Source organism: Protopterus annectens, chromosome 10.part0 (genome assembly GCF_019279795.1).
Source record: "Protopterus annectens isolate FY-2018-M chromosome 10.part0, PAN1.0, whole genome shotgun sequence".
In the NCBI taxonomy this organism is placed as follows: domain Eukaryota; kingdom Metazoa; phylum Chordata; order Ceratodontiformes; family Protopteridae; genus Protopterus; species Protopterus annectens.
In genome coordinates this window covers 159,406,817-159,425,678 of record NC_056744.1, presented here as the reverse complement: position 1 = coordinate 159,425,678, position 18,862 = coordinate 159,406,817, and the positions used below count along the sequence as shown (strand labels likewise).

Sequence of the window (18,862 nt, the reverse complement as noted above, 5' to 3'; positions counted from 1 at the left end):
ATGCAGCATTTTTTGTTCTAGTTTTGGAGAGGGCAAATGAGATTAGGTCTGTTTGGCTATGTATACTATATAGCAGGTGAGCTGTAGAACTAATGTGGTAGAGGTTTGTGAAGCATGATATTATAAGGTGACATTTTAAGCAAATGTTGGCCAAAAATAGAACATGATTTTATCATGTGAAAATATTTTATGATAGCAATTGTAAAATGCTAACGGACTTAGTAAAAATGTTTCTTTAATTTGACTGCTATGAAGAAGACTGTAGTTTCTGTTGTGCTAAAGCTAAGGATCTAATAGTCTTAAGGTTAACTGGAGAAACTGAAAACACATGTACATGTAATATATGCATAAAGATTATTAAACACAGTCCCTTTTAAGCTTAGAGTATTTCAAATTGACTTTACAGCAACAACAAGAGGTTTTTCTTAGTTGATCATATATTGTACCACGTTCATTAGATACCTGTGTGTTGATAAAAGGAAGAAGAAACAAAGGTTTAGGCTGTTTGGCCTTATATTTATTTATTTCAGGAAAGTGGGCAGGACCAAGAGTTGTGTTCATTCATGACTTGGGAGAGAAATACAAATGACATGTGGAAACATGCACAATATAAAAACTTTTATACAACCCACCAAGTAAGTGACTGTAAACAACTGGTCAAAGTGGGCATACAGTTCAAAGCAACAGATTATTTAAATGTATTTGAGGTGAGTGTCAAATGCCAGAATGTTGCATTGTCTTTGGTCATTTCTACTGCACCATTGTGTTTGTGTCATTTCAATGGGAGGTGATGTCAGTGGGATTAAGGGTGATGCTCTCAACTCTGAAGTTATCGACATATTTGGTTAGTCAGGTACTTGAGTCAGTTTTGATATTTGAGAAAAAGATGTCAAAATGTAGTGGCCCCAGGACAAAGCCTTGAGGGACTTCATTGGTGATGTGTTAGTAAGGACAGAATATTTTGTTGTAACCTGTTATATGTGAAGAGGTGGTTGGAGAAATGTAGCTTAGTGCAGCTGGCAAGATTGTTTACCAGGATGATATTGTTTCTGGTCTTTGTCAGCATTTTTTAACTATCTGTTTTTTTGTTTGAGAAGTCTAGTAGTTTTTGTATCTGAATACAAGTAAAGTTTTAATTTTCCAAGCAAATGGAGGGATAACTTAAGCCACTGCATAGGAAAGTATTTTTCATTTTGGCAATGGTTATAAGATTATGTGAGAAGCAGTATTGTTATTTTTAAGCAAAAAACGTCCGTATTGAATTGTGACTTATGACAGAGGTGAGCACATATTTATATAAATGAAAACAAACCATAGTGACATATTTTCAGTTGCAAACATTATAGATCACATGTAATCTTCTGTACAGTTATTGTCAGTTGAGCAATACTTATCTCATTCAATCCCTGCATTCCCTTAAAATGTATTCCTCCTCCAAAGCATTCTGTGTGCATTGTTCCCACAACTGGCATTTTTTCCTATGTAATTGATCCTACTGTTTTCTAAAGATCTTGCTTCCGGTTCTTTTATCTCTGTTACTAAATTCACTCATTCTAGTATGGTTGGCTTACACTTTAATTTCCATTTCCTAGCAATTGCTTTTTTGGCAGCCACCAGAATTAAACTCAGCAAGGCCTTACTATGTCTAGGCAGTTCTGATTCTGTACGGCAGCTCAAAAAGATCGTTTCCTTAGTTACACCAATATGCTCACCAATATTTCTGACAGAGTAGTCTGCAGATAAGCTTTAAAATCTGCCAATGTATTACACTTCCAAAAAGTATGTTCCCAATTACCTCCTTCTTTCCCATCGCACCTCCAACATTTGCAATCTACCTCCGAAAAAATTATTTGGAGTCTGCTCAGTATGTAAAAATACCAATGCAAACACTTCCAAACAAAAATCCTAAATCGCGTCTATATTGCATAATCGAACTTCTAAAAGTTCGAACGTCATATGGTCGACACCGGTTTGCTATCATATTTTCGAATGGAACTCCATCGACTGCACTTTTGTTGAATACGCTAAATCGAAAACGATAATGATGAACTCCAAAAGCCAACCTAGGAACAGGTTTTAACATGGGTCGAGATAGGTCTTCACTGCTATTACCGAACTACAAACCTCTCCCCTATCTCGACCAATGTTAAAACCCGTTCCTAGGTTGGCTTCTGGAGTTCGACATTACCATTTTCGATTTTCCATGTTTGACAAAAGTGCAGTCGACAGAGTTCCATTCAAAAATATGATAGTAAACCTCAACACTATATGATCAAACTTTTAAAAGTTTGAAAATGTTATAAAAAAAAATAAACTAAAGAAAAAACCTACCTGAATGGTTTAAGCAGAGGAGGAAAGCCCTCAGCACCCCCCACGAGGGTGCTATGCCCCCCACACACCCCGCTTTTTAAATATACTACCTCAGAGATCACACTACAGTGCAGAAAAGGCAAATCTACCCATTCTGCACTGTACAGAGATCTCCATTGAAATGTTCGAACTTTTAAAATTTCGATCATATGGTGTCGACCATATGATGTTCGAACTTTTAAAAGTTCGACAACATGATATAGACCCTCCTAAATCTTCTAGTCTTTATTGCATATTTGGGAGCCATGCATATATCCTCTCATTTTTTTTTGAATTGCTTATCCAGTCATTCTTCCCAATCATTTTAAATCTCCTTTGATTGAGTCCTGTGGTTATCATGCAATATTTATATACCCTACTAATTATCCCTTTTTTAAAAGCAGCTTCTTTTCTAGAGTCTGCTAAAAGCTCTACCAGTGCTGGTCTTTTCCTTACGATCACATTATTTCTTTCTCTTTGCCTATAGTCAACACTGATATCATTCCTTGACAGGGAAGGGAATCTCTAGCCTGCAGTCCAAATGTATTCTTGGCCTCCTCCCATTCTATTACATTTCCCTGTCTAATTACTTGCTCCAGTACCATTGCTGCTTGCCAGTTTTCTCCAGTAAATTCCAGCCCCCTTTTGCCTATTCTCTGTAGCCCTAATTGCAGTCATCCCTATCAGCAGAATCTCCTTTCTCCATTCCCATATTAGCTTATTTCTTAGAGTACTTTCTGATAATTTATAAATATATTCTGTATGGTTATTGTTATTCTCCTTAAGGATCTGCATTTAAAATTCTAGACTCTCCTTGTTTCTTGAGCTCCCCCCATTTCATCATTATCCATTTCCACTTTTAAATTATAGCTTTCTGCTTGTTCTCTGTATATATATATATATATATATATATATATATATATATATATATAGGAGCTTTCAGTGTGTAGCTCTAAAACGCACCTTCAAATCAGGTAATCCCAAACCACATTTTTCTTTTGGAAGGATCACCTTATCCCACTTGACTCTTCCCCTCCCAGATAAAGTCTTTTGACACTTTATTAATTGCTATCCACAGCTTCTCCTCTGGTTGATAAAAATATGCTTGTCCTGTGTATAAAACTAAAGGGCCTGAAAACATTTTATCTGCTTTTATCCATATCCATAAAAAAGAGCTGCCAATTTCTCTGATTTTGTATTATCTTTTGTTTAGTCCCATATTTCCTTAGCTGCTATAACAAAATGCTTTTTAACCCATACTCCTAAATACTTCATCTTATTATGTCCCTATAAATTCTGGGTATTGCTGAACCAATTCATGTGTGGGTACTTAGTGAGTACATAGCTCACAGCTTTTGCCTTTGTTTTATCTTTATTAATTTTGTATTCTGAAAAGACTTGAAACTGTCTCACAGTGTTCCACAGCAATGAAATGTCATTTTCTGATTTTATCAGGTGCAAAATGTTCTTTAGGTGATTTGGAGGTGATGTGACAGAACATTATTAAACTGTATGTTATGCTTTTTGTTTTTTTGTAACCTGGGTATGGGATAGTTCAGTCTACAATTTGCTTATTTAACCCTACTTTTGAAAGTCCAACAAGAAAACGGATATACCAAAGCCTTCTTCAGCAGACCAAACTGATTAGAAAAAAAAACTGTAACCAGGTAGATATAGAATTCAGGAAGGGGCTTTAAACCATGATTCTTTGATGGCACATATAGCCGAGTTCCCTGAAAGGTAATTTAATCCTCAAAGTACTTTAGTTTAGTTAGTTAGTTAGTTAGTTAGTTAGTTAGTTAGTTAGTTATTAGTTAGTAGACTGCATAAATTAAGAAATGCTGTTTTCACTTCATTGTTATCTATGTAGTTTTGCTTAAAATGTGTATTAATTTGATCTTGCCTTAAAAGACAGAGGAGGAGGATCTACTTAGTACCATAACCCTTAAAGAGGTAAGGAGTTGCCCATCCCTTGCAGAGTGGGTCTGGGTGCCACATATTTTTTCCAAGTGGAAAGAAAATCATCTAGAACACCTTGATGTAATGCACTGTTGAAGGTAATATTATTTTTCCAAATATTTAGATGCTATCCTCAGTGAAAGCCAGAGCTCAGTAACTGCATTTAGCAGCTTGGGAAATGACATCCACAAGGACAGACATATCCCTCAGCATGAATGGGAGAGAGAAGCTGGTGTCATTGAATCAGATATGCTCAAGTGCAGAGTCAAAATCTTTACAAGAACCCCAATATGCCTAATAGACAATGATATCCCCAGTTTTGGCTTCAAGGACATACCTCTCAACTGTCCAGATAATCACAGAATGTCCAGAATTTTGCCTCTTATTTTTGATGTGTTCCTCATAAAATTTGTGTTTTTCTGGCAATTCACTTGGGTAATCTGAGGACTGACGTCACTAAATAATGACATCCATTTGAGTTTCAGACTTCAAATTCTTCAGAAAATGTATGTTAACACAACATCTGTTACTCTAGTAACTTTCTATGTTTATAAGAGCAATATTTAAAATTTGCCCCTATTTTTTGACCCTTGCACCCCCCCTCCCCTTTTTGTCAGGCTTTGTCCAGATTTCTTGCAGTAAGAGGTTAAGAGGTATGTTCAGGGAGGCAGGATACTGTTGTTTTGTCCATATCTGGTATTGGGATTTTAGAGTCAGTGCATCAAATTATAGGCTCTCTAATTATGGAAGCTTTTCCATTACATTACATTATATTTCATCTTTATTATACATTTAGTTTTGAAATATTAACTTATTTCCTTGCAGCTAGTGTCCAGTGACTTTGGTTGAGTAACTCAAGATATAGGTCTAGTATATAACTTAGGGAGTAACAGGTTAGTATTTTAAATGAGTTTTACTGTAGGTAGAGGGTTGCTCAGTGACTGTGTTATGTTTGAAGAGCTTCATCTGTTGTTTAAGTAAAAATCAACATCTGTAAGCAAATATTAGAATCCCTTATCTCTGGCCTCAAGTCAAAAGAAATTGTCAGTGAGCATTAAGCAAATTAGGTTTTGTCTAACGACACCAAGGATAAGAATGTTGGAATTTGAGAGTTCAGGTGTTCCTTGCGTATTCGTACAGTGCAGACATCCACTCTGAGAGCACCTGCTTTCCAATAAAAAGAAAAGTAGATTAGGGAAATCGGGGTAGAAGCTGCATGAATGGAGTAAATAATTAATAAAATCTTGTTTAACTGTGCTATCTGAGGATTTTGGCTATGCATATAGTTAAATATGTGAAGTCAGTATTCTGGGTTTATGGAACACAGTGGGGTGATACATTTAGTTTGTGGGGAATGCCTTTACAAAATTATTATTAAGACCCAATGAAAGATAAATAGGAGAACATTTTGAAGTCATTTTAACATTAGGGATTGACAACTGCAGAGCCAGTGACTTTAAGTACACACAACAGTAATATCATTAAATGTTTTCTTTGCTCTTTAATAAACATGCTTGTCTTTAACCTCTACCGCAGTTCAAAAAGAGTTAACCTCCACAAGTTCCTATGACTTCCCAAAACAGATATTAACTTTATTTCCCACAGTTCAACATTAATTAGCCTCCCCTACTTCCATTGACTCAACCAAAACAAAAATAGTGAACTTTGTTTTCATTCCTAAACCAGAACTTTCAATATTCAAGGGAAAATAACTTTCAGTGCAAAAAATAATACTCTGCAGAGAAACATGAAAACAATGCCAGATATACCAACCAAGAATTTTACTTTTTTTTCACAAGTCTTTGTATTAAATGCAATTCAAGTCTGCAGTTACCAAACTACAATTTGTAAGATGAGCCTCAGGGATGCCATCTTGAAAAATACATTTACAATGTCAAAAAATAGTGAATTTTCCAAATGCCACTAGAAATGTATTATAAAGGCAAGTTCAGTATTACAAGACCTTAACTCATTTTATTGTCAGATGTGATAGACAAGAAAGGGATTTCCATTTTGGGAAAAGATAGCACATTAGTTTCAGATGGTGAGTGTTTGGCATTGGGCCCATAGTGTGGTGGCCACGTGGTGTTGTCAAATAACAGCGTAACATTTTCTTTACTGTAGTGGGACAGCTGGAGGTCAAGGCTGACTTTATTTCAAACAGGAAACATTGGTAGTTTGAACATTTGCCAGTAACCTGACTGATGTGACTTAACCCTGGTTGTTAGTTCATCCCAAGGGACTTTTTTACATTGTGCTTGGTGCATCAGTAAACTCAACAAGTAGCTAGAAATGGCATTTTTATTATGAAATGACATGTAGTTTAAGAAAAAAACAAGTTTTTTTTTTAATTTTGAAGAGAAGTTACTTGGCAGACAAGGTATCAATCAGAGTACTGATGTGGACAACATAAACATGGAGGAAGGGACACTCCCTTGAGTATATTGGAAGAGTTTTTATTATTTTGAAGTTGCACATATTTTGGGAATGGCAGCTATTTAATTTCAGGTGTGGTTTGTACTCAGTGTCCATAGGTGAGCAACTACACCATGGACCACTGATCTCTTCATGTGTATGTTTGTACTGTGAATTTGCATACTGAAGTCTGTGCTTCCTTTTTTTTTTTTGGGGGGGGGGGGTTGACATTATGTCACACTTTTGCAATCCTCAGTTGCTTTGTGACTGCTCAGCATTGAAGCTCAGTATGCAAACAGCAGTCCTATAGTGCTTAGATGAGATGATTCAGCAGCTATCAGTACAGAACATTACTATGATCTGGATACCATTGGGTTGTGACTCATACTGTAATGTTCACTGCTGAAGAGTTAATCACCATCTAGTGACTGGATAACTGAAATATATTGATGTCAAAGAGGTGCAGAGCACGCTTGTCTTTTTCCTAATTTCTGGTCGTAATCATTGTGCTTCATATATTGTAGTTCAGTTGCACATTTTTAGTGTGTTATCAATAATGCAATGATATACAGTGGTATTTAGCTACTGATTTTAATAGTTGGACTGCATTTATTGAATGAGTTATACATTTCAAGCACATAGTGCAGTAACTTTAGAATAATTCAGTTATGCATTTTATGGTATTAGCGATAGTAAGGAGTTAAGAGACTTTAAGTTGGTTTGTTAAAGCAATGACATTTATAGGTTTCTGCCAAGTGAACCTTAAACATTTTTTCAAAATACTTTATATTCAGTAATGTTGCATATGGGTTGTGGTAGATAATTCCAGCTGTCTGGTCTTCTGGAAAATGCTTTTATAATCTACTGCAAGACCAAATGGTGGTCTAAGTGGTTGATTTCCATCTTGATACTGCAATGTATAATTTTGGTGTTTTCTTTTTTAATTTATTTGTCAGTGGGGGGTATTAATATTCTTTAGGTGTTTAAATGTTAAGGAGTTTACTAAGTAATTGGTGCATGCTAATGGCCTCCATTTGCTGTCTGAATTGAGATAAAGTGATGTTCTCGATGTAGGGCAGGTGAAATGAACTGAGATATATTGTTTTCTGTGATATTAAGAAGTTATATATTATGGGCTAAATTTAGGATTTTAATTAACAAGGCATATTCTAAATGAAGTGCTAGTTCTATAGTTATTTAAACTTATTTGTGAGGGGGTCTTCAGAAAGTCTCCTATACTTGTGGCTGTATTTTTTTCCATGCTGAATCGCTGTATAAGTATAGAGTCATGTTCCGGTTTGATGTCCATAAAGCAGATCAATAATAAATAATGCAAGCAGAGCCAGATCATGGTCAAATGGGACCCTAAGCAGGCTAATGGATTGGGCTCCTCCATATAGCACCCACACCCCCACCCACCCATTGCAGCCATTCCCAGTGTCCAATTACTTGGCTATATCTCCTCAGTTACCATAAACACTGTTCAGACCTCTTCATGTGCATACTATTTTTTCTTTACTTCTACAGTGAATGCAGATATTTGGATGTAATTTAAAACTTTTATTTCAAATTTTATAGCAAAGCACTGATAGACAATTGCTAAACAAAATACAGTCTCACAATGAAAACAGACTTAGTGTTAACAGGAAACTTCTCTGCCCTTGAAACTCACATTCATTGAAATGGCAAATGAAACCTGTATTCAAAGAAAATGCATCTGGTCAGTGACGGATAAAGTTTATATTTGGTCTGTTTTCAAGCCATAGGCCCCTTGACACATTTTTAAGACCAAGCATACATGCATGTGTTCTTTGATTCACCTTCCTGGTTGTATTAAATTATATTCCTTGTATAATATAGAAAACTTGTTAGAATGTGCTTTAAACTTCTAGTTTTGAACATTTTTCCAGTAAGCAGTAAAACAATGCATGAACCAATAATGACAAAAGTGCCTATTTCAGAACATTCCAAGCATGAAAAGGGCCACTCAAATTTCTGTTATTACAATCCATCAATATCAGTCAATATGCACAATCTGTGTGTGTGTGTGTGTGTGTGTGTGTGTGTGTGTGTGTGTGTGTGTATATGTGTGTGTGTGTGTCTTTCGGCTTTTCCCGGTCAGGGATCGCCACAGCGGAACTCCGGTCTGCTAATGATTGGCAGTAGATTTTTACATGCTGGCTTGCCTGGCCTAACACACAACCTTCAACGAAGGAACGCCCATTCACGCATGTCGACACACAGAAGATGCTCTAACTGAGGAGTCTGTCCAATCTGTGCAGAAGTAAAATTCATCCGAATAATTCCACATTTAAGAGATATGTAACTAATGAAGAGGTTGCTGCTAGCAAACAAGTTTATATTTCAGTGTTTCATCTACAAATTCAGTGCTTGCTGCCCTTGAAGAATAAATTGCCTGTGTTGCATTAAAAAAAATTGGTAAGCTTGTAATATTGCAGTAGGGAATGGACTAACAGCATGTTCATACTTACCAGGCATTTCTTCCAAAGGAGGGCACACTCAGGACTGCAGCACCCCTCCCCACCCTTAAAGTACAACTCAGTATCAGCAATCCTGGTATATGCTGTGGGAGTAGAACCCACAACTATCTGCATCAAAGCAAGTATGCCACTTGTTATGTTACTAATACTGTTTTCAAATTCTGTTGCACAAAAGTGATAAGCCATTTGTTAAACAAAATAGTTGCACATTGAAAACAGATTTAGCATGAGCAGCAGTAAACTTCTATTCCCTTAAAACTCACAATTCTTTGAAAATGCACTGATGCTCATAATTCCTTGAAAGTGCACTGAAGCTCGTAATTCCTTGAAAATGTACCTAAGAGCACAATTCCTTGAAAATGCACTAAAACTCATAATGTGAAGTTGTTCTATCTCGCCTTCATTCTTACTGATGCTGACTCGGCCAAATACAAAAGCTTGAGGTCTTCAAGCAGGTCGTGGCCTACTCCCTATCCCATGATGCAGTGGTGCTTCCCAGATCTCGTTTGCCACTGCAACAGATTGGGAGGTCTTTGACAGCTCTGGCCAGTATTATTGAACATTTCTTTATATTTCTCAATAGTTATTATATTCCTGGATATTTTTCTATAGCTCTTGTTGTTTTCTTAGTTTCTAGTGAGTGTTAGTTAAAACTTAGAGTATGCATTATTTGTTCTATTAATGGCTGTTCTTTTTTCTAGGCTGATTTATAACAACTCGTTTGAGTTGGAGAGTTGTTTAGTTATATATCCTTATAGTGTGTGCTGTAGAGTTAGAAATAGAGTGTGTTAAGCTTGAGCCCGGATTTTTTAGGGCAGTAGTTGCTTTTTTCTGTGTGCTGTAGTGTTAGAAATTGTAGAACTTAATTAGAGCCCTGTTGTTTTTTAGGGCTGTCTTATACATATATAGTGTTGTGTACTTTTCATGGTTAGTCATATAGTGTGTGCTGTGGTGTTTAAATATGTATAGAGTTAGAGCCCTGTTTTTTTATTGGGGCTATTCTATATATAGGATTGTGTGTTTTCTCCATAGTCAATCATATAGTGTGCTTTGCTTGTTAATTGTTACTTTATTGTATAGCCATGTCTCAACAAGAGAAAGCTAAGTCTGGATTCAGAAAGTGTCCCAAATGTGGACAAAAGATGTCTATTACAGATGATCACACAGTGTGTTTATTGTTTAGGTGAGGTTCACCTTCAGGAGAATTGGGCCATCTGTCATTCGTTTAGCTGTCGTGTTTTCCACAAATGTAGGAGCAAATTAATAGCCAGGGGATTATTGAAGTCCTCTTTTCAGGAATCTTTGGATAAGGACAAACCTGCAAAATCATCCAAGACTTTGACTTCAAGCTCGTCTTCTGGGTCGGAGCCGAAAAAGGGCTCATCGACATCTAAACCAAGTCAGACTACCACCTCGACTCCATTGCCTTCGGAACCAGAAGTTGATGTTGTTAGTAGGAGCCGGTCCCCGATATTAGAGCTGGTATCTCCTACTCTAAAGTCTCCAATCCTGCAGTCAGTGGCCTCTTCTATAGCTTCTTCCTAGTCCTCAAGACTGTCTGATAAGGATGTGGATCGAGTGGTGCAGAGGCTTCTTCAGACTCAGGCGCTAGCAAAAATTCTGTCAGGGCCGACCCTTGGGGCTTTGGAACTGACCAGGACCCAGCCCATTTCTACTGTTCCTCCTCTGATTCAATCTGAAGTTTCGGAGCCAGAGTGTTCGGAGCCAATGATTGTGGAACTGCCAGAGCCAACACCCCTTCCAGGTATATCAGTTCCGACTACTCTGACTCTTTCAGTGCCAACGTTAGAGTCTAGGAGGCATCACTCACTGGTCAGGTCCAGACAGGATAGTCGTACCGACCTTTTGGTTCTGACTTTGCCTCTTGGGGCCTTGGCTCAGGTGAGCTTGGCACCTACCTCGGGCTCGGAGCCCACCACTTTGGTGCCGCGGAGACTGTCTGTTTCTGCAGATCCAGGTGTTTCCTCAGATCGGAGCCGGGAAGCCTTCAATGCCATGAGGAGAGTATTGTCCCCTCAGGCATTCACATCATCGGTACCAGCAACCTCCTTCCCTAAAGCTTCTGTGTCTGCCTCTGCTTCACTGATCCCTCAAAAGCATAGAGACCCAGAGCCTCTGGTCGCCGCATTGGGTGAGCCCTGCTCTTCTGGGACCTCCCCAGAACCTCCCACTAAGGAGGCTCCCAGGAAGAGGCTTTGCAAGAGGAAGCATCTGGATTCCCCACAGGAATCCATCACATCGGATACTGACTTAGATGAGTCAGAAGGGTCCCCACGGTCCCCCTCTGAAGATATCTCTTTCGGTGATATCTTGGAAATACTGAAACAGAGGGGTGGCTGGAAGTCCAGTAACCCTACTGATGATGAGTCAGTACTCCTGATTCTTTTGTGTCTTAACCCTCCACCTTTTGAGGAGCTGATAGACCTTCTTTCTTGAAAGGCGTGGGAGTCCCCGGATACTATGGAACCTGTCCCTCAGAGGCCTAACAAATTCATAATGTCACCCCAGGACAAGGCTTTCCTTACAAAAGGAGTACCATTGATGCTATGGTGGTGGTGGCAGCCACCAAAATGGAGTTGTCAGAGACCTCCACATCTGTTTGTCCTCCTAATAGGGATTCTAGGATCATGGACAGATATGGAAAGCACATGTTTAGTTCAGCGACCTTTACTCTTCGATCCCTGAACTATCTTACACATTTTACTAGACTATATAGAGATCTCCTTAAGAAGTTGGGAGATACTCTACAGGGTGCAGTAGCTGCGGGGGTCTCAGTCAAGGTAACTTCCCAGCTTACTACCCTAAATTCCCTCATAAACTCTTCCATGCATCTGGTTTCATATGCAGCTGATGGAACGAGCAGGGCAGTCGTTACAGGAATTGCTCTTAGGAGATACTCCTGGATGCGCTTATGTTCCTTTGTGGAGCCCTATAAGTTATCCTTTGTTAACACCTCCTTTGATAGTTCATCCCTTTTTGGACCAAAAGTGAAGGAAACGCTTACCAGGTATGAGCAAGATAGACAGACTCTGTCTGCTGTAGGAGTCTGTTTTTCTACCCCTACCAGACCTTATCCTAAAGGTTGGAAAAGTGGGAAAATGTGGGTCTGTAAAACCCAAGGAGTTTTCTGTGACACACGGGGTGAAACCCCCTCTAGAGGCAGATGAGGGAATAATAATGAAAGACGCCATCCACGTGACAGAGGGGGCCCACAAAATCAGGGCGACAAGGATCAGTTCTTTGGAAAGCCCTATCAGCACTCTTGAAAGGAGGCCCATCTAGCCATCTCTGGAGGCAGTCGGGGGACACTTATCTTTGTACCCAGACACCTGGCTAGAAATCACAAAAGACCATTGGGTACAAAACGTAATATCCAGAGAATACTCCATTCCCTTTGCCATCCCTCCACCCCTTGTGATAATAATCCCAGATGGCCCACCCAGTCACAGGGAACAAGCAACCATAGAAGCATAGAAGTTACAAGGTTGCTAGAGAAGAGTCATCCAACCAGTCCCAACAGACCAGAGAGGATCTGAAAGTTACTCAAGGTTCTTTTTAGTTTCAAAGAAAAAAGGGGACTGGAGACCTATTTTGGATCTCTGCAGATTGAACAAATCTGTCAAAAAAAAACAAAGTTCTGGATGGTCACGCTACAGTCTATACTTCCCTTTCTAGGGAGAGACATTTTGGATGTGCTCAGTAGATTTGCAGGATGCATACTACTACATAAAAATGGCCAGACCATCCAGGGATCATCTGGGCGCCAGTCACTTTCAGTTTCGACCTCTGCCCTTTAGTCTCACTTCAGCCCCCAGGGTGGTTACCAAATGCATGGCAATAGTCACAGCTCACCTGAGACGTTTAGGATTCCAGGTGTTTCCATACTTAGACAACTGGCTCCTCACCGCCACCACCAAGCATCAACTCATACAAGCAAGGGATATGACCTTAGATCTTTGCAGTTGATTGGGGATTACCATAAACTCAGAAAAATCTGCCTTATCACCATCCAAACATACCATTTTCATAGGAGCAGATCTCGACACAGTCTCCATAACCATAAAGCTTCCAACGGAAAGACTTGGGACCCTTCGACAACAAGTTCTGAACCTCATCTCAAAACAAAAAGCCCCAGCTTCAACAGTGCTCAATTTATTAGGGACCACAGTGGCAGCCATCATTGCCATTCATTTTGGTCGATTGCATATGCGGATACTGCAGTGGCTCCTGTTCACACAGTGGTCCTTTCAAGAACTTCCAATGTCTCATCTGATTATGATAACGAATTCATGCAAGAAGGATCTTCACTGGTGGCTGACTTCTCCGCAAGTAACAATAGGATGTCCCATTGTTCTACCCACTCCTGTTGCCACTGTGACCACAGACACCACCCTGATAGGGTGGGGGGGGGCACTTTCAGGGAAGGACAGCCCAAAGCACATGGGAGAAACACGAGGCTCATCTGCATATCAATGTCCTAGAGATGAGAGTGGTACTACTAGTGTTGCAGTCCTTTCAAGACTTTCTTCCTTTGGGGACTATTGCACTACAGACAGACAACATGTCGGTGGTCTGGTACATAAACAGACAAGGAGGAACCAGATCCTACCCCTATGTCGAGAGGCCCTGAGAGTATGGCAATGGGCAATAGCCACCCAGTGCTTTCTAGTAGCAATGCACATCCCAGGGAGATCCAATGTGATAGCAGACAAGTTGAGCAGAGCAATTCTATTGCCTCATGAGTGGTCCCTGAAAGAAGAAGTAGCAGAAAGGATATGGGACCAGCCTTGCTGCAACCTTTTTGCAACCCCCACCAACACCAAATGCAGCAACTGCTTTGCCCTAATCCCCAATCTGGGGGATACCTCAAGGGATGCACTCATACACAGTTGGCCCCCGGGTCTTCTTTATGCTTTTCCCCTGTATCCTCTGATACCCAAATTCCTACAGAAAGTCAGGACTCTGGGAAGGACCATCATTCTAATAGCCCCTTATTGGCCTTGTCAGATTTGCTTCCCTTTTATTTAGCCTCAGCTACTGGAAGAACCATGGATCCTGGACCCGGTTCCAGATCATCAGGGGCACTTCATCCTGCACTTCATACCCTCAGATTGACAGCTTGGTTGCTCCAATTCCAAGAATAGCCAGGTACCACAATCTCTTACCTGCAGCTCAGAACATCCTAATCTCCTCTCATAAATCATCTACCAGGAAGCTATACCTTAGCAAATGGAAAAGATTTTCCATATGGGCATCCCAAAACAATGTTGACCCATATCTGGCTTCGATTTCATCCATTTTAGAGGTTCTGACCAAGCTATTTAATGAAGGGGCGGTTGCAGCAACCATTAGGGTTTAATTGACAGTAATTTCTAATTTTCATATTGGTGATCAGAGGACTTTTATCATGTCCCATAGACTTTCTAAAGCCTTCCTTAAAGGTACTGTTCATTTGAGACCACCTATTAGATCCCCAGCTACACCATGGAACCTAAATTTTGTTCTTTCTCGAATCATCTTATCCCCTTTTGAACCAGCCTCATCTTGTGACCTGAAATACTTATCATGGAAAACCATCTTTCTAGTAGCTATTACTTCTGCTTGAACAGTCTCGGAATTACATGCCTTGTCCATCAAACCCCCATACTTGATTTTTCACAATGACAGAGTCTCACTGAGAACAAATCCTTCATTTCTATCTAAGGTTTGTTCTGAGACAAACTTCAACCAGACTATAGAATTACCTATGTTTTTCCCCAAATATACTAACAAGATGGAACATATGCTGCACAAACTTGACGTCCATAGGCAACTTTGATTCTATTTAGACAGGACTAAGGACTTTTGAAAATCAGAACAGCTTTTTGTCTCCTTTTCAGATTCAAAGAAGGGTACTCCGGTGGTAAAAAACACTTTGTCAAAATGGTTGTCAGATTGCATTTCCTTCACATATAGCTCTGGGCACATGCCACGAAATCATAAAGTTAAGGCCCACTCAACTAGAGCTGTTTCCACATCTTCAGCCTTTCTGGCAAGGCTACTAATAGATGCCATTTGTGCAACAGCCACATGGTCTTCATCTCATACCTTTATCACTCATTACAAATTGGATAGGGCCTCCAGGGACAGGGCCTCCTTTGGTTCCATGGTACTGAGGAATATACTTCCCTGAGCCACCTAAGAAAGATGGTGCTTGGGACGCTAACCCATCAGTGAGAATGAAGGCGAGATAGAACAACTTCACATAAAGAAGTTATGTACTCACCATAATGTTCCATGTGAATTGTTCATCTCACTTTCATGCTTACGTCCCACCCACCAACCCCCTACCATGAATTTCTTGAGGGCCGGGAAGTTGAGACAAATCTTGGTGATAATTTGTCCTTATGTACTGTATTCTCATTTTTCTTACCAGGGTAGTTACCTATCAGCATAGTTGGCTGCAAACAAGATCTGATGGAAGCACCACTGCATCATGGGATAGGGAGTAGGCCACGAGCTGTTTGAAGACCTTGAGCTTTTGTATTTGGCCCAGTCGGAGCCGAGGATCGGCTCCGAACCCATCAGTGAGAATGAAGGCGAGATGAACAACTCACATGGAACGTTATGGTGAGTACATAACTTCTTTTTTTTTTGAGTAGTTTGGTAGTTGATAAAGAAGAGTCAGGCTCTTGTCTCTTGTAACTATTGTGATACCATATTCTGAGCTGAAGCCATGTTGTTTAACTGAAAGAAGATCACAGGTATAAATATAATCACTTGTTAAATGTAAATTTATTTTAGCTTTTGTGCACAAATGTGTTGTTATTTTATCATCAAATGAATGTTTTGGGATGGCTGCTTTTGGTATTGATTAGATTATATTGTGTTTGAAGCTGCACGTTATTACTCCTGTAGTAAGGAACAGACAGAAGTTTTGCACCGAGGATTTAGTTACATATCATCTACAGTATTTTAGAAACTTTGAATGTATCTGCTGGTCTCATGGAGAGCTGTTAAAGTGAAACTCTTTTCTTGTTTACTATGTACTACCTTAAGATGGAAATTATGAAAAGCAAGGTAGTTTGTGGTGGTGACAGGTTGAAATGCAGTAGTTGTGGTACTTTTAAGTAGCTGATTGGATGATATTATTTTTTTGTGTTGTGCTCTCTGATTCCCTCCAGATGTATTTTTATTGATTTTAATATTTTGTTTATATATATAATACTTTTCTGAAGTGTTTATGCAAATCCAAACATTTTCCCTGAGCTAATAATATTGTTTGTGAGAGTATGAGAAATGAGGATTTAATTGCATTAGTTGTCATTTTGCATTTAATTTTTCAGATTGTTGCAATTGCTGAGTATTGTATTATTCTATGGTCCTTTTTCTCATTCATGCCTGGCTTGTGTTCTTTCCTGTGGTAATTTTTAAGGCAATGATTCAGCAATTTTTTTTGGCCTCTGAATCTTCTGGAGGTTAGTGGGAATAGTCTGTCTTGAATTAGTGATGATTTGCTGAAGAAGTTTGATAGGTCTGGTACTCAGTCTTAAGTTGTGTGTATTTTGGACTAGATTACCACTTCTTCTTCAGTTAGTACAGCAGCTTGATAGACACATGAAGTGGTTTCTTCTGTATACCTCCAAATGCTTGTAAAATTCAGGAAAAGTACTTTCTAAGCACCAACTCACAATAGTTGGCACAGTTATATCTTTCAAAATATGTTAATTAAAAAAATCGTAAGAGTCATATCAAAAGGTCCAAAAGACAACATTTTTTTTATTTTACAGAACAATGGGTCTAATACACTAGACCATACACAGATTATATTTATGTATTATTGTATAGCTTTACATTCAATAATTTAATAAAATATATGTCTACATAATATTCTAACATCATTAAGAATGCAATTAAATCTATAGAGAGTAATAGCAAACTTAAGAAGACTATCATAAGGTTATAATTATGTTATCATGGCTCTGATCTTAGAGTCTAACTTAAAGACTATCATAAGGTTATAATTATGTTATCATGGCTCTGATCTTAGAGTCTAACTTAAGTGTTTTAAAGGGAAACCTTAATCTGTAAAACATGTAGTAGTGCATGCAGTAATGGAATTTGATGACATTATAAAAATTCTGACTAAAAACAAAATGCGGTTGTCAAATTCTATAGGCAGTAGCACATTTCATAGAGGGACAAGATTTAGGGAAAAAACTAAACACCTTTCTCCTGTCCGGCCTTGTCTCCTTAAATGAATAATGCGGTATAATGAAAAGTGAGGATTCCATTCAATACAGACTAAGTTAAAGGGCTTGTACTTTCCTACACTTTTGGTCAGTTCTTTTAGAGATTCTTAATAATACCTTTATCTAGGTGTATATCCCAGGGTCACCCAAAAGACATTCTGATTTCACCATATTTCTTTCTCTCATTTTAATCTGCAGGCCACTGATAAAATTGGAGATTATCTGGAAGAAGAATGGGCTCCTTCTGAACAATGGGCTGAGCAACTTCAACAGGAGGCTGAAGATCCTAAACCCTACCACTAGTGATGCTGGCTATTATGAGTGCGAAGCCATCCTTCGAAGTAGCAGTGTTCCATCTGTCACTGCAGGGGCCTTTCTTTCCATTCTAGGTAAGGTTACAAATAGCTGTACCCATTACTTGCAAGAGTGAAAAATTTCAGGTATTGGTCCATCCCACCCCCTCAAACACCATGGCCTGGTAAGTTAAAATGATTATAGTCCATTTTATTTTATTATTAGTGGGACATATCAGCATTTTATTATTAGATGAAGTAATTAACTAAGGAAACTTTGACAACTTGCTTGAAGAGTGTAGAGTGGCATCAGATATACAGGCACCATACTTAGAACTTTAAATGCAAACAGGAATTCATCATTTAGGCAGCTAATGCAAAGTATGTACATTTTCATTGCACTGTGACTTACTGAACTGAAGTGTAACAAAAAGAAAGCATTGCAACTCATGCTAGCAAAACTGGGGAGTCAAATCTGTGTTTCCACTACTACATTCTGTGCATGCTCCAGACTCAAACAAAAATGGTTCAGTGAGTCAGAGCTTGACAAAGCAGCCATCTACCATCCTGATGAATACCAGTATCGAATGCATATTGGCATAACTGACATTGGGTATTTTCAGTGCATGATGATATAAAAATGAAGGTATTGAAATAAAGGCTTTTATAGTAAATTTGTAGGGAAATGTTATAGTTTAACATAAATTGCAACTGTGTATTATAAGGTTTTAATGATGGCTTTACTAAGTGCAGATGCAACTTAGTGATGATCTTATTCATATTAAAAGGGAATTAGAAAAAAAAAGATAATTGTTCTCCAAGAGCTAAGCATATGTGACACAGGCAGTTCATGATAAATGGAGGACCATGAAAAGAAAGGAAGAAATCAGATGCACTTTTTGTTGACAGAGTGGTGATAAAATGTAAAGCCAATTTTCTGAACAATTGTTGAAGACAGAATACATGGAGGGCAAACTGTGCAAAAGCACACACTGTGGGAGGTTGCAAAGACATGAACATTGTGACCTAATGTGGACTGAATCATAAAAAACATTAAAAACGTCAAGTCATCTTATTTACTTAGGGTTACCAC

General features: G+C 38.7%; 1 protein-coding gene across 1 annotated transcript in view; it reads left to right on the top strand.

Moving 5' to 3' along the window:
• SDK2 (sidekick cell adhesion molecule 2) overlaps positions 1–18,862 on the top strand; it is a 1,526,639-nt gene that overhangs the window by 645,877 nt on the left and 861,900 nt on the right. Inside the window, exon 6 of the mRNA XM_044085131.1 lies at positions 17,675–17,865. Within this exon, the coding sequence (XP_043941066.1) occupies positions 17,675–17,865 (191 nt within the window). The remainder of the gene's footprint in view (positions 1–17,674; positions 17,866–18,862) is intronic.